This window comes from Aegilops tauschii, chromosome 7 (assembly GCF_002575655.3).
Source record: "Aegilops tauschii subsp. strangulata cultivar AL8/78 chromosome 7, Aet v6.0, whole genome shotgun sequence".
NCBI lineage: Eukaryota > Viridiplantae > Streptophyta > Magnoliopsida > Poales > Poaceae > Aegilops > Aegilops tauschii.
In genome coordinates this window covers 556,498,876-556,511,759 of record NC_053041.3, presented here as the reverse complement: position 1 = coordinate 556,511,759, position 12,884 = coordinate 556,498,876, and the positions used below count along the sequence as shown (strand labels likewise).

Here is a 12,884-nt window from a genome sequence, read left to right as displayed (position 1 = left end):
CGAAGACAAACACCACTGAATCCCGCGAGATCCGCTGGAGACAAAACTCCACACGCCCTCCGACGATGCTAGAAACATCATCGGGACTGGGACTAGGTAGGGAGAACCTTATTCCATCTTTAAAGAGCCATCGCCGCCTCGTCTCTCTGAGCAGGACACAAACCCTAACCAAACTCAAAAAAATATGAAATAACGAAGCCCTCCCGACGGTAAGGGCAGACATCTATCACGTTTCCATGGCCCTAAAACCACATGAGACGAGGTCCCTAGTCAAAGGGTCCCCTTTCTTCCATGGGAAGAAAGAAAACGACTCGTGGAATCGACCAGCGTTTGTTTACTTGATTGACTACGATGATGTATCCATCATGTTGGCTCAGTCGACAGAGCAATGCAATCTTTTAAATCAGTCAAACCATTATATGACTATATGCATAATAATTAATTCTAGCACAACATAATAATCTTTCTCCGTTTAAAATCTTGATGATAACTTTGCTGCATGAATTAGTAACAGTATGTTCAACGAGATTAGTTATATGGAACTTGAACATGAGAATATTTAGTGAACATACATATGCTTTATTATGTAGTTATAAAATATAATTAGTATAATAGAATGATAATGGATTTCCCCGCAGAAAAAGAGAGAGTGAATATGGATTTCACCAGGAAAAAAGAATGAAAATAGATTTTACCGCGAAAAAGGAATGAAAATGGATTGTAACATGTTGAGATATATATATTTTCTATACATGGTTTGCATGTTTAAAGAAATACAAGATAAGTACTCCTTAATTGGTTTTAATAATCTTTTAGAAATATACACAAAGTTTTTCTTACATCAGTATGTAATTCTACAGATTTTCACATCAAGCATACGGATACTTCTTTTTCAGTGATAATATAATTACTTTCCTTTTTAGAATCAAAATGAACGTGAAATTTGTTCAAATCAAATCGTAACGGTGTTCCAAAAATAAATCAAATCATAACGCCTTGTCTACGCGATCGAGCACGATCGAATTGATATTGCTCCAAGTATTTCATGTTTATTGCAAAGAAACGGTTGCCGTGCAAATTACTGTGCCCGCCCCCATAAAATACAAAGAATACAGATCTGGAACAAGCATGGCGTGGCCATGCATCAAGACCGCCGGAAGTTTGCCTTGATGGTCTGCACAGTGTGCGCGTCCGTGAGGAGTGTCTTGGCGACGAGATCGTCGGGGAGCGCCCCGGCGAAGAGCGAGTTGCCGAGGAGCACCAGCCCCGGGTTCTGGCTGCTGAGGGAGGCGTAGAGCGTGGCCGGCGCGGTGCCGTTGTTGTAGAGGAAGTGCACGAGCCCCTGCGGCACGGCGAAGACGTCGCCCTTGCGGAGCACCTTGGCGTAGAGCTTGTTGTCCGGGTAGGAGGAGACGAAGCCGAAGTAGACGGAGCCCTCCAGCACCAGCGCCGTCTCCGCCGCCCTCGGGTGGTAGTGCACCGGGAAGACGCCCCCCGGCACGACGTCGAGGTGGACGTGGGACTCGCCCAGCGTGTTCAGGCCCGGGATCTGCACCTGGTTCGCCGTGAACCCGAAGCGCTTGCTCGTCTTGCCGCCAGGCTTGTCCAGGCCGCCGAAGAGGAAGTCCTCCGCCACCACCGCCGCCGGGTCCTTGCACGCCACCCCGTTCTCGTGCACTGCGGGTACGTACGCGCATATCACCATGGATGATCACATGGAAACTGAAGAGCTGCCACAAGCACGGCGTTTATTTTTCCGTACCTTTGGACGTGGGGTCGGCGACGCAGAAGTCCTGGAGAGGGTTAGGGTCGAAAGCCTCGACATGGCCGGAGCCGAGAGCGACGACGGCGAGCGCCAAGAGCAATGTCGCAGCAGCCATGGCGAGCCTTCTGGATCAGCGAAATGTGCAAGGAGCGACGAGTGCAGGGTCTAGACTGTAGACTAGAGAGGCCTCCACTTATATACTAGTAGTATGATGCAGGGACGTTAATGGGCTTCCATGCATGCGCAGGCAATATTTTGTTAGTATCTTATATCATACCAATGCGATATTCGCACACTTATGGCCTTCAATTTATAGGAGGGAAAATTATATGAAGAAGGATTTAAATCCCTAATTTTTTGGAGAATATTTAACTCCTTAATTAGCTTTTACGGTTGCAAGTCGAATTTTAGGTTCTCAGGGACGTTTTGCGCAATAGTCCGCTAGGACGACGTTTCACCAACTTTATGGGCCCAACGTGTGCTTACAAGAATAAACCAAGTGGGGCATGGGCTTGTGTGGTGTGATATCATTTGTTTTTCGGTTGCTGTTGAGGAAAGTGGAGGCGCAGTTCCTTGTAGCACGGTTGTTCTATTCCAAAGGGTATCAAATATGTTGTGTAATCTTAAAAAATGAAGTATGGCATTATACTCCACTCAGTGTGTTTATTTTTCGCTTCTACTCCAATGCTTACTTCACTTATGAATTAATCCAGGCAATGTGCCGTGTAGAGATAGGGATGGACAAGGTGACTTTTTGCATATGAACTTTTCATTTACGAAATGAGTCAGCAAAGTTTGCATCAGTCCTGTTAATTAAAGTGAAAGAGTAGATCATGATAGAAGTAATCGAGAAAACAAAATCAAGATCATAATACACAAACAACCATAGTAAAACAATCAATCGGAGGAATAAGAAGACTAGTGCAATTTTCATTGTAATCTTAATTTTTACTAGTCATTCCACGTTCAGTTATCTTTTCATTAAACTGGTCATTTTCCTAGACAATCGTCTGGTCCACGATGCCCTCCGGGTGTGTTCCTTAAGAAAAAAGGCCCATTGGTTATTATCCATCAGCGGTGAGTACGCCACTATTGGTGAAAAAGTATATACTGTAGAAAAGGGAAAAAGTCATGTATGCCAATATATATCTTCATATATGTCAAACAAAATACAATGTTCATCTTCTGTTTAAAAACATGATCATGTAAAAAAATCTTATATTCATATATAAAATGTTCATACATTTGTATAAAAAATGTTCACAAACTGAAAGAAAAAAAATCCTTCACACCTGATTTTATGTTCATATAACTAAATAATGTTTACGTGCAAAAAGAGAAGTGAAACACAAACACATAAATTGAAACAGTATAAAAGTAAAAAAAGAAAATTTTAAAAACAAAGGAAAAGTAAAAAGTAAAAAAAGACAGAAGAGAAAATTAAAATAAAACGAACACAAAACAAAAGGAAAGAAAGAAAGACATAGAAAAGAAAAACAAAAATGGGCTGGGCCAAGAGCAATTGAGGGTGCGCGTATGCCATAAAACCAAGCGTAGTAGGACAACAAAGTACGTACTCCCTCCGTTTCTTTTTAGTCTGCATATAAGGTTTGGTCAAAGTCATGCTTTGTAAAGTTTGACTTACTTTATATTAAAAAATATAAACATTGACGATATGAAATCAGCATTATCAGATGCACCACGAAATGTATTTTCATACCATAGTTTTAATATTGTAGATGTTCATATTTTTATATAAATTAGGTCAAACTTTGTGTAGCTTGACTTTGACCAAATCTTATATGCGGAGTAAAAACAAACGGAGGGAGTACATTGAGTAATCAAGTAGGGGGTGCTCCCACCCAACACCTATTTAGCGCTCTAGGCGACGTTTAAAGTCCATTTGTTACAACGCGCAGACACAGACATCCATAAGGAGCTTCTTTTTGCGAGAGTTATGTCCTGCACTAAGGGCATGAAGATCTCATCTGGCTTCTCAAAAGTCCACATATCCAGCTTCTCCTCCTCGCTTTTTTTTTTGAGACAGTCCTCCTCGCTTCTAACTTCACGTAGCGATCGCAGGAATGTGGGGGCAACTAGTTAACGAGCGCTCCTTCGGGAGCCTCGCAACGATCAGCGCCACTTGGCGTGCTCTCAGCCATTCGCCACCTATCGCGCTCTGGACGCTCCCTTCGGATTTTTTTATTTTTTTGCACGCGTTTTCGGCTTTTTAAACGGTTTTTTTGACGTTTTGGTTTTCCCCCGGTCTTTCTTAGATTTTCGATCAAAAAAAAATTTCACGAAAAAACGCATTTTCTTTTTTTTTGCTTTCGCGAAAGTCACGGTTTTTCTTCCGCAAGAGGCACGGTTGTGCTTTAGCGAGAGCCACGGCCGTGCCTTTCGGAAACGAAAAAAAAAGTGTTTTCTATTTTTTTTTCTTTCACGAGAGTCACGGTTCCGCTTCCGCGAGAGGCACGGTTGTGCTTTCGCGAGAGTCACGGCCGTGCCTCTCGGAAAGGGAAAAACAAAACGCGTTTTTTGTTTTTCTTTTCTTTCGTGAGAGTCACGGTTTTGCTTCCGCGAGAGGCACGGTTGTGCTTACGCGAAAGTCACGGCCGTGCCTTTCGGAAAAGAAAAAACGCGTTTTCTATTTTTTTTTTCTTTCGCGAGAGTCACGGTTATGCTTTTGCGGAAGTCACGGCCGTGCCTCTCGGAAACAGAAAAAATGCGTTTTCTGTTTTTTTTTTCTTCCACGAGAGTCACGGTTTTGCTTACACTAGAGGCACGGTTGTCATTTCGCGAGAGGCACGGGCGTGCCTCTTCCGGAAAGGGAAAAAAACCGTGCTCCCGGTTCGGTTTTTTCACCCGGTTTTTTTCATCCATTTTTTTCGTGAAAAAAAAAGTTCGTCAAAACCTATCAACATGGGATCTAGTTTTGAAGATCTCGACGTGAGGAATGTTTAAGAGATAAAACGTTTTGAATAAACGGATCTACGAAAAAAGGGAAAACTCCCAGGTTGCGACAAGTGGCGCGCTGCATGTGCGCCACTTGTCGCGACCTGGAAAAGTGGAGTGTTCTTTGCAACGAGTACTCCTTAATTAGTGATTTCGCAGGAAAGTTTGGCTGCATCGGGCAGCTTCTCGTAGAGCTGCAGCCCATCTGGGAGGGCTCTGGCCCGTTTGGCACTTTATTGGGCCGGCTGATGCAGCCTTGTTCGGGCCCTGTGCATCGATACTTGGGAGGGAGAGGGGTATCGATTGGTTGGGGATCGCTGGATTCTTTCTATCGAGCGGGAGGCAGTGAACCGTTATCTTTGGCGGTGGCAACTCCCTGTAAATTGGGCAAACTTCTGATTCTTCGAACGGTGGACCTGGGCCGATCGAGCTTCACGTTTTTGCACTGCGAGTTGGGTCAGCTTTCAGAAGTTAGCTTCTTGGAGCCCAAACGTTCGGGACAAAATTATTTGTGAATCTGGTGAATTTAGAAGCTGGAGGAGATCATAACAGGCCCTAAGCGAGAAGGAAGCTGCTCTCGCTGAAGGGAATCGCTCCTCGCGCAAGAAAATAGGCCGGCCCATCAGCTCACTTTTAAAGAAAAAGGAGGAGAAAACGGATCATGCGCAGGGGATCGATCCCAATACCTCCGAGGAGAAGCCCGGCGCTGCTAGTGACTCCGCCCGCTTGGCGTTCATGTCTAGTAGGGAGGGGGGGGGTGTTCTTCTTGAGGCAATTCAAGCCGGTCTTCTTAGTTTTTTTCTACCTTTTTTTGTTTCTTCTGTTTGTTTTCTTTTTCATTCTTTGGTTTTTTATTCCTTTTCCATTCTCTTTTGCGTTTGTCTCTTCGAATGTGTTTTTCCTTTCCTTTTATCTTTGGTTCATTTTGTTTCTTTTTGATTTCATTTTTGTGGTTTTCTTTGTTTCTTTTGGTTTTCATTCTACATTTTTTTTGTATCAGTCAAAAAATTGTTCTAATACATGTTTAAAATTTTTACAATACAAATTTAACAATTTTTTGGTATATAGACAACAATTTTTCTATAAACATTTTTATATTCTTGATTAACACTTTTCATATACAAGATTATCAATTTTTTAATACATGGTCAACATTTTATCTATACATGTTTTCTAAATGCTTAATTAACAGTTTTCAAATAAAAAGATTAACATTTTTTGAATACATGGTCAACATATTTCCATACATATTTAACATTTTTTAAATGCTTGATTAACATTATTCGAACACTTGTTCAACATTTTTTCAAATGCTTGATTAACATTTTGATAAATGTGATTAACTTTTTTCATCATTTCCAAAATACATGGTTAACATTTTTATACACATTTAACATTTCTCAAATGCTGTATTAATATTTTTCAAATACATGTTCAATATTTTTCAAATGCTTGATTATATAAATGATGAAAAAAATTCATCATTTTTTAATACATGATCAATATTTTTTTATACATGTTCAACATTTTTCCCAACGCTTGATTAATATTTTTAATAAACTTGTTTAACCTTTCTTAATACATGACCTATAATTTTTCTATACACGTTTAATGTTTTCTGAATGTTTGATTAAAAAATTACAAATAATTATTCAACATTTTTCAAATAATTGCTCTACATTTTTTCAAATATATTTTATAGAGTTGTTTTATAATTATATATATTTAGAATGTTTTAAATTATAAGAAAAGCACAATAATAAAGCAAAAAAGGAAACAAAAAAATTAAAAATCCTAGAAAAAGAGGTTGTGGCCTCCCGCGCGCGTGGGCTGGCTTATATTTGTCACACCTTCAGCGAGTCCGAAGCTGGACTCGCTGAAGGCAAGATATATGGACGCCCGCTTCCTATTTCCGGATTTGAGAAGCTTCCAGAACTTCCTGGCCTAGTTTTGGGAAACTTCTGGAAGCATCCATTCATTTTTTTGCCTTTTTGTTTTTGGAATTTCTTTGTTCGTTTTTATTCTGTTTAACTTTTTTGTATTTTCCCAAATGCATTTCAAATTCATGAACTTTCTAAAAAATTGTGAACATTTTCTAACTCATGACCTTTTAAAAAATTGGAAAACTTTTTTTAAATTCATGACCTTTTTTCATAATCGATGAACACTTTTTCAAATTCCCGAACTTTTTTGAACTCGTGAGATTTTTGAATCCATGAACTTTCTATGGCCAGTGTTTTTTTTTCAAATTCATGACCTTTTTCAAATTTTGCGAAGATTCTCTTCTAGTTCCATTTTTTGAATTTTCCACATTTCTCAAAAAGTCAACGGTGGAACGGTCAACCATGATTGGTCAACTGTCGAATGACTGACTAAGGAATTGGGAGAAGTGGCGCGTGTTGCGGTGCTGGGGATGAGGTGTCGTGCTCCTAACCGTCGCTTCAGGCGCCGACTCAAGTGCCAAGCGCTCACGCCCGGCTTAGCACTCTTCGTTCCTCGCAGGAGCTGCTAGGTCTCCCTCACTCAAGGCGCTTGGTTGAACTTTTGAAAAAACTAAAATGATTTGATTTTTTCATGAATTTGAACAAAACACGAATATCAAAGCGACACAAATTTGGCAAAAAACGATATATTTTTTAGATCATGGATTTGAAAAAAATTTGTGGAATTGAAAAGGAGTTCGGGAATTTGAAAATTTTCGCAATTTTACATTTGAGAAAATTTCTTAAATTTGAAAAAATATGTCATAAATTTTAAAAATATTCACGAAATTAAACATCTTTGTGAATTTGAAATTTTTCATGTTTTAAAAAACATCACAATTTAAGAAAAGTCCATGAAAATTAAAATGGAAAGGGAAAAAAATCAAACTAACCCAACTGGACAAAAATCTTTGAAACCAAAAAGCAGAAGAACCCAGCCAAAAAACCCCAAGGAGACCTTGTAGAAAGTTCGCAAAACCAGTGCTCTGAGTTACATGTTTTGGGGCAGCCCAGTTCGCTAGTGAAGGATCGAGTGCGCGCGCCAGTTACAGATAAGGATGGAAGTGATGGGTAAAGTAGAAGTCCTAATCTAAACTCGAGCTCAAATGCTCTCGGCATGAACAACAAAATTGAAAATAATAATTCAGAAAGCATTCAAAATATTCCGATTTTTTGTGTGGCAAACATTAAGAAATGTTTTGAGTGCTTGGAAATTTTCATCAGCATATCACATTTGTGGAAGTCGTGACAAAAAGATAAAATCAGCGCTCTTAAATACTTTCAAAATTAGCATCAATTTCTTTTGCCACGACTTCCACGAATGTGATTCCAAGATAAAAGTTTGCAAACTCAAAACATTTCTTAATGTTTTCCACACCAACAAAAACACAGATTTTGTTTTTCATATTTTCCTGATTTTACTGTTCATCCGTGCTGCCTGAGATAAGAAACTCCATGTGTTCTTAAGCTTAAAAATAGGAATGGGCATCGGTAGGATCGTCGGTCGTAATCTCATCTGTGGAAAAGCAAGAAGTTTGCTGCAATCGGAAATGCAATTCCCAGGATGTCTGATGGGGACTCCCGGTGTCGCATTGCAGTTACTTCGTCAATCAAAAAGATTACCCAGCTTTGCCATCGCAAACTCACCACACTCGTCTGTTTTTTCCGTATAAACAATCAAGGAATCATCACCTGACCTCGTTCACCTCGTAGGTATAGCCATATCGTCAAATATCTCTCCCCTACACAGAGTAGTCGACGCCCGCCGGTGGGACGCGGAGCCCCTCCTTGGCCGTCTGGTAATCGTGGTCCACGCCGCCTTCCTCGAGGCGGGCTTCATCGTGCGCCGCCGCGGGGACCCGTTGCCTTGCCGGCTTCCGACGGAGGCAGGCGCGATGGCCTCGACCCTGTCCTTGGAGTACACGGCGCCGCAACTGCTGCCCCGGCACGACATGGACGGTGCCGCGTTGAGGATATGCACTGACGGGCAGTGTTTCCTCTTCTACGTGCAAGTAAGCTCTGTCCGGAGGACCGGCGGCACGTACTGGGCGTGCCTAGACGCGCTCTCCACCGCGCCGCTCCTATCTGGCGGTCTGGACGACACGGGGCGCCAGCTGCTCGGGACGGCCTCCACGCTCTGGAGGACGGTCATCAACGGGCTCTGCCGGCGCCTCCTCTTAGACCTATGCCGCGAGCACGGCGTGGTGCCGGGGCGAGCCCCCACCCTCATGGCCCTCCCGAGCGACGCCATGCTGGCGATCCTGGCGAGGCTCCCCGACGGGAAGGACCTCCTCAGGGTGGAGAGCACCTGCACCGAGCTGAGGCGCCTCGTGGGCGGCCGAGAGCGAGACCGCGAGCTCTGGCTGCCCAGGTACAAGGCGCTGCCGGGGAACACGCTGTGGTGGTCGCTCCGCGGCGGCTCCGACGACGACTTGCTGGGGACGAGTTGGAAGGAGATGTATGTGTGGGTCACGCGACAGAGGGAACATAGGTTTCAGATCCCCCGGTGGCTCCCGTCGGTTCAACGTATCTTCCCATCCTCATGGCTTTCTATCCATCATCTTCCACGGGATCTTCCTTCGGAGCGGCCGGATGATGTCGTTACCTGCTTGACTCGCTTTGGAAAGATCACAAGGGAGGGCGACAGGGTGCTTGCCGTCCACCTCCACCATGTCTGTCGACTGTGCGTGGTGCACACACCTTGTCGGAGAGGAGGATGGGCGATCTGGTCGGCGGCCCGACGCCCGTCGACAGTGACGGGCAACACTACCCCTCCCTCACCACCGTTTGATGGGAGCTCGTGGCGTACGATGGTGGTCTTTTTCTGCAACATCCTCCCTGTTGCAAGAAAGATTTCTGCAACATTTGTGATGTTGCAAAACTTCTTCAGTAGATAGTACCATATAAGGAGATTTTTTGCAACGTTAGCTCTGTTCCAGGAAAATTCCTGCAGCAGTACCTCTGTTGCAAAAGTTCCGCAACATGAACTTTGTTACAAATGTTCGAGCGCAACATCATCCTTGCTGCACAAATCGTAGCTGAATTTAACGGCTCCCCGCGTAGCATTGCCCATACAATTTTGACATTTTTTAATACATGGTCAACATTTTTCTATATATAATTTTAAATTTTTTGAATAAAAGATTAACATTTTTTGATGCATGGTCAACATTTTTTGATACACATTCTAAACCATTTTCAAATTCTAGATAGACATTTTTTCAAATAAAAGATTAACATTGCTTTAATACATGCTCAAATGTTTTTCTATACTCATTTAACATTTTTCAAATTCTTGATTAACATTTCTTCAAATGCAAGATTAACATATTTTAATAGACGGCCTACATTTTTTCTACATACATTTAACTTTTTCAAATAGAAGATTACAATTTTTTAAATACATGGTAAAAAAATTCTATACACAATTAGTATTTTTTCTAAATGGTTGATTAACATTTTTTCATGCAAGATTAACATTTTTCGAATGCATGGTCAACATTTTCTCTGTATACACTGTCAACATTTTTTCTATGTACATTTAACATTTTTCAAATGCTTTATTAACATTTTTAAAATACAAGATTAACATTTTTAATACATGGTCAATATTTTTTATACACATTTATCATTTTTAAGTGCTTGATGAACAGTTTTTGAATGCATGGTCAATATTTTCTCTATATAAATTTAACATTTGTCAAATGCTTTATCAACTTTTTCAACCACAAGTTTAACATTTTTTGAATACAATACAAGATTAAATATAATTTAATACAAGGTCAACATTTATTCTATGGAATTTTAACATTTTTGAATGCTTGATTAACATTTTTCAAATGCTTGATTAATATTTATGAAATACATGTTAAACTTTTTTAATACATGATCAACATTTTTTATATACACATTTAACAATTTTCAAATACTTGCTTAACCATTTTTTCAAGTGCCTAATTAACATTTTTAAAATAAGTGATCAACTTTTTTCACACACATCAAATATTTTTATATATTTTTTGTATACATGAGAAAAATTTTCTCTACACACATTTAACATTTTCAAATGCTTGGTTAACATTTTTTAATATGCTTTATGTAAAGTGTTTTGTGTACTATATTTAGAATATTTGAAAGAATAAACAAAAGAAAGACATGAAAAAGAGGATGTGGCTCCCGCGCGCCTGGGCCGGCCCAACTCGCGACTCCCTTCTTCAGGAGAGGGTTCCCTCTGTCTCGCGTGAAGCGAGACATAGGGCCGCCCGTCTCATGCGGGCGAGACGAAGAGAGCATTGCCCCTCTGATGGTGGTGGGCCGAGGGTATGGTGGGCTGGAGGCACGGGTGGAACTTGAAACTCACTCATCACTCTTGGCCCTTGGAAAAAAACTTAAATTTGAAAAACTTCACGCATCCTAGAAAAGAAAAAAGAAAATCCGTACAGAAAAGCCAAACAAAGAAAAACCAGCTAAAACCTTCCAAAACTTAACAAAACTAGCCCAGGAAGCTTTTGGAAACTTCCCAAACCCAAGAGCGTCCCACTCGTACCTAAGATGGTGAAACGATCCATTCTAACCGTATCGAACAAAGGGGGAGGGGGGGGTGCGTCTTTTACCAAAAGCGTTGTAACCAGTGCAGCTAGCGCCAAATAAGAATTGGGGTTTTGTCTCTGGCTGAGGGCGAGACAAAGCCGACGCCGAAATCACTAGTTCAGGGGTACCCCTTGCAAAGGTTACTCCCACCTTCTCAACTTTGACAAGTGGCGTACTGCATGTTCGCCACTTGCCGTAATCTGAGAGTTTTCTCATTTTTCTTCATAGATTTGTTTTTTTCAAAACGTTTTATCGTTCGCACCATGTGTCCAAATTTTGAATCGTTTTCACCATTGGACTTCTCGCGTCGAGATCTACGAAAATAGATCCCATTTTAATGCCAGTTTCAACTTCTTTTCCTTTTCAAGAAACAAAGATTTGTGCCTCCGTGAGATGCAAGTATGTGCTTCTAGTGGAAGCACAAAAAAGTACGGAAAAAAATCACAATTTTTTCTTTCCGAAGAATCATAGTTGTGCAGAAAAAAGTTCACGCAAACAAATCATGATTTTTTTCCTTTTCTCGCAGAAGCAAATATGTGCTTTGAGAAAGCCAGAAAAAAATATGCAAAAAATATAATTTTTCCCTTCCCTAGAAGCACAACTATGTGCTTCTCACGGGAGCAAATCTATGTCTTCATAAAAACAAATATGTTCTTCTCGTGGAAGCAAAAACATCGCGCAAAAGAATAATTATGTGATTTTTTCTTTTGCTTTTCGAGAAACACAGCTATGCTTCTCGCATAAGTAAATTTGTGCCCCCACGAAAAGCAAATTTGTGCTTATCCCGGAAACACACAAAAAAAAAATCTTTGCACCAAAAAGAACATTCACAATTTTTTACTCCAAAACCTAGGAAAACCTAAATAAAAAAACTGAAAAAGAACATCTAAAACTCGGAAACATGTAAAAAGAATAAAAAACAAAATTCAGAGGGAGCGCCTAGCACACGACACGTGGCAACGGCCGAACGAACCACTTGACGTGCTCTTAGCCCATACAAAGTGACCCTTGCGGCCCTTCCTCTAGGGATACTCCTTTATCTTTTTTGATAAACTTCTTCTCCTTTATTCATTCATAAGTAAAGTAGCATCGTTTATAAGTAAAGGGATAACCTCATCAGGGGCGTTATCCATCCAAACACTCGGAGAAAAAAACCTAGCTAACCTTGCTAGTTCATGAGCTACTCGATTACGTTCCCTATTACAATGATCATAAGTGACATGGGAAAAACCCAATGACATGAAATAACAGTCATCTATAATGGATGAAGCGACTGAAGAAGAGTAGCCTTGGCTCAACGCATTCACCACCTCTATGCTATCCGAATTCACTTCAATCTTACTGCATCCAACGGTATTAGCAAGATTCAAACCAAACCTCACTGCAATTGCTTCTGCTGTGAACGAGTCGAAGCAAAGGTCCATCTTTTCATTAGCAGCCGCTATAAATTCCCCCCTATGGTCCCGGTTAACTGCTCCAAATGTTGCTGCGAGTGTGTCATTATCAAATCTCGCGCCAACGTTTAATTTCACGTAACCATACTTTGATTTCAGCCAATCATCTGATCGGACGTGAGCCTCAGTTGCTCTCAG

General features: G+C 41.0%; 2 protein-coding genes across 2 annotated transcripts; one reads left to right on the top strand and one right to left on the bottom strand.

Moving 5' to 3' along the window:
• Positions 1-984: 984 nt before the first annotated feature.
• Positions 985-2,063, bottom strand: LOC109773109 (germin-like protein 5-1). The gene is made up of 2 exons (XM_020331803.4): positions 1,763-2,063; positions 985-1,677 (listed from the first exon to the last, which is right to left on the bottom strand). The coding sequence occupies exons 1-2, from the start codon at positions 1,878-1,880 to the stop codon at positions 1,145-1,147; spliced, it is 651 nt and encodes a 216-aa protein (XP_020187392.1). The 5' UTR covers positions 1,881-2,063; the 3' UTR covers positions 985-1,144.
• A 6,203-nt stretch (positions 2,064-8,266) lies between these two features.
• On the top strand, positions 8,267-9,915 carry LOC109773102 (uncharacterized). Its single transcript, XM_073504389.1, has 3 exons — positions 8,267-8,299; positions 8,385-9,160; positions 9,912-9,915. Exons 1-3 carry the CDS (start codon positions 8,267-8,269, stop codon positions 9,913-9,915), a joined length of 813 nt encoding a protein of 270 aa, XP_073360490.1.
• The last annotated feature ends 2,969 nt before the right edge of the window (positions 9,916-12,884 follow it).

Coding starts and splice junctions, on each gene's coding strand:
- LOC109773109 (XM_020331803.4), bottom strand. CDS start 1,880: ATGGCTGCTGCGACATTGCTCTTGGCGCTCGCCGTCGTCGCTCTCGGC. Junction 1,678..1,762: donor CGCCGACCCCACGTCCAAAG/GTACGGAAAAAT, acceptor ACGTACCCGCAG/TGCACGAGAACGGGGTGGCG.
- LOC109773102 (XM_073504389.1), top strand. CDS start 8,267: ATGTCTGATGGGGACTCCCGGTGTCGCATTGCA. Junction 8,300..8,384: donor ACTCCCGGTGTCGCATTGCA/GTTACTTCGTCA, acceptor TAAACAATCAAG/GAATCATCACCTGACCTCGT.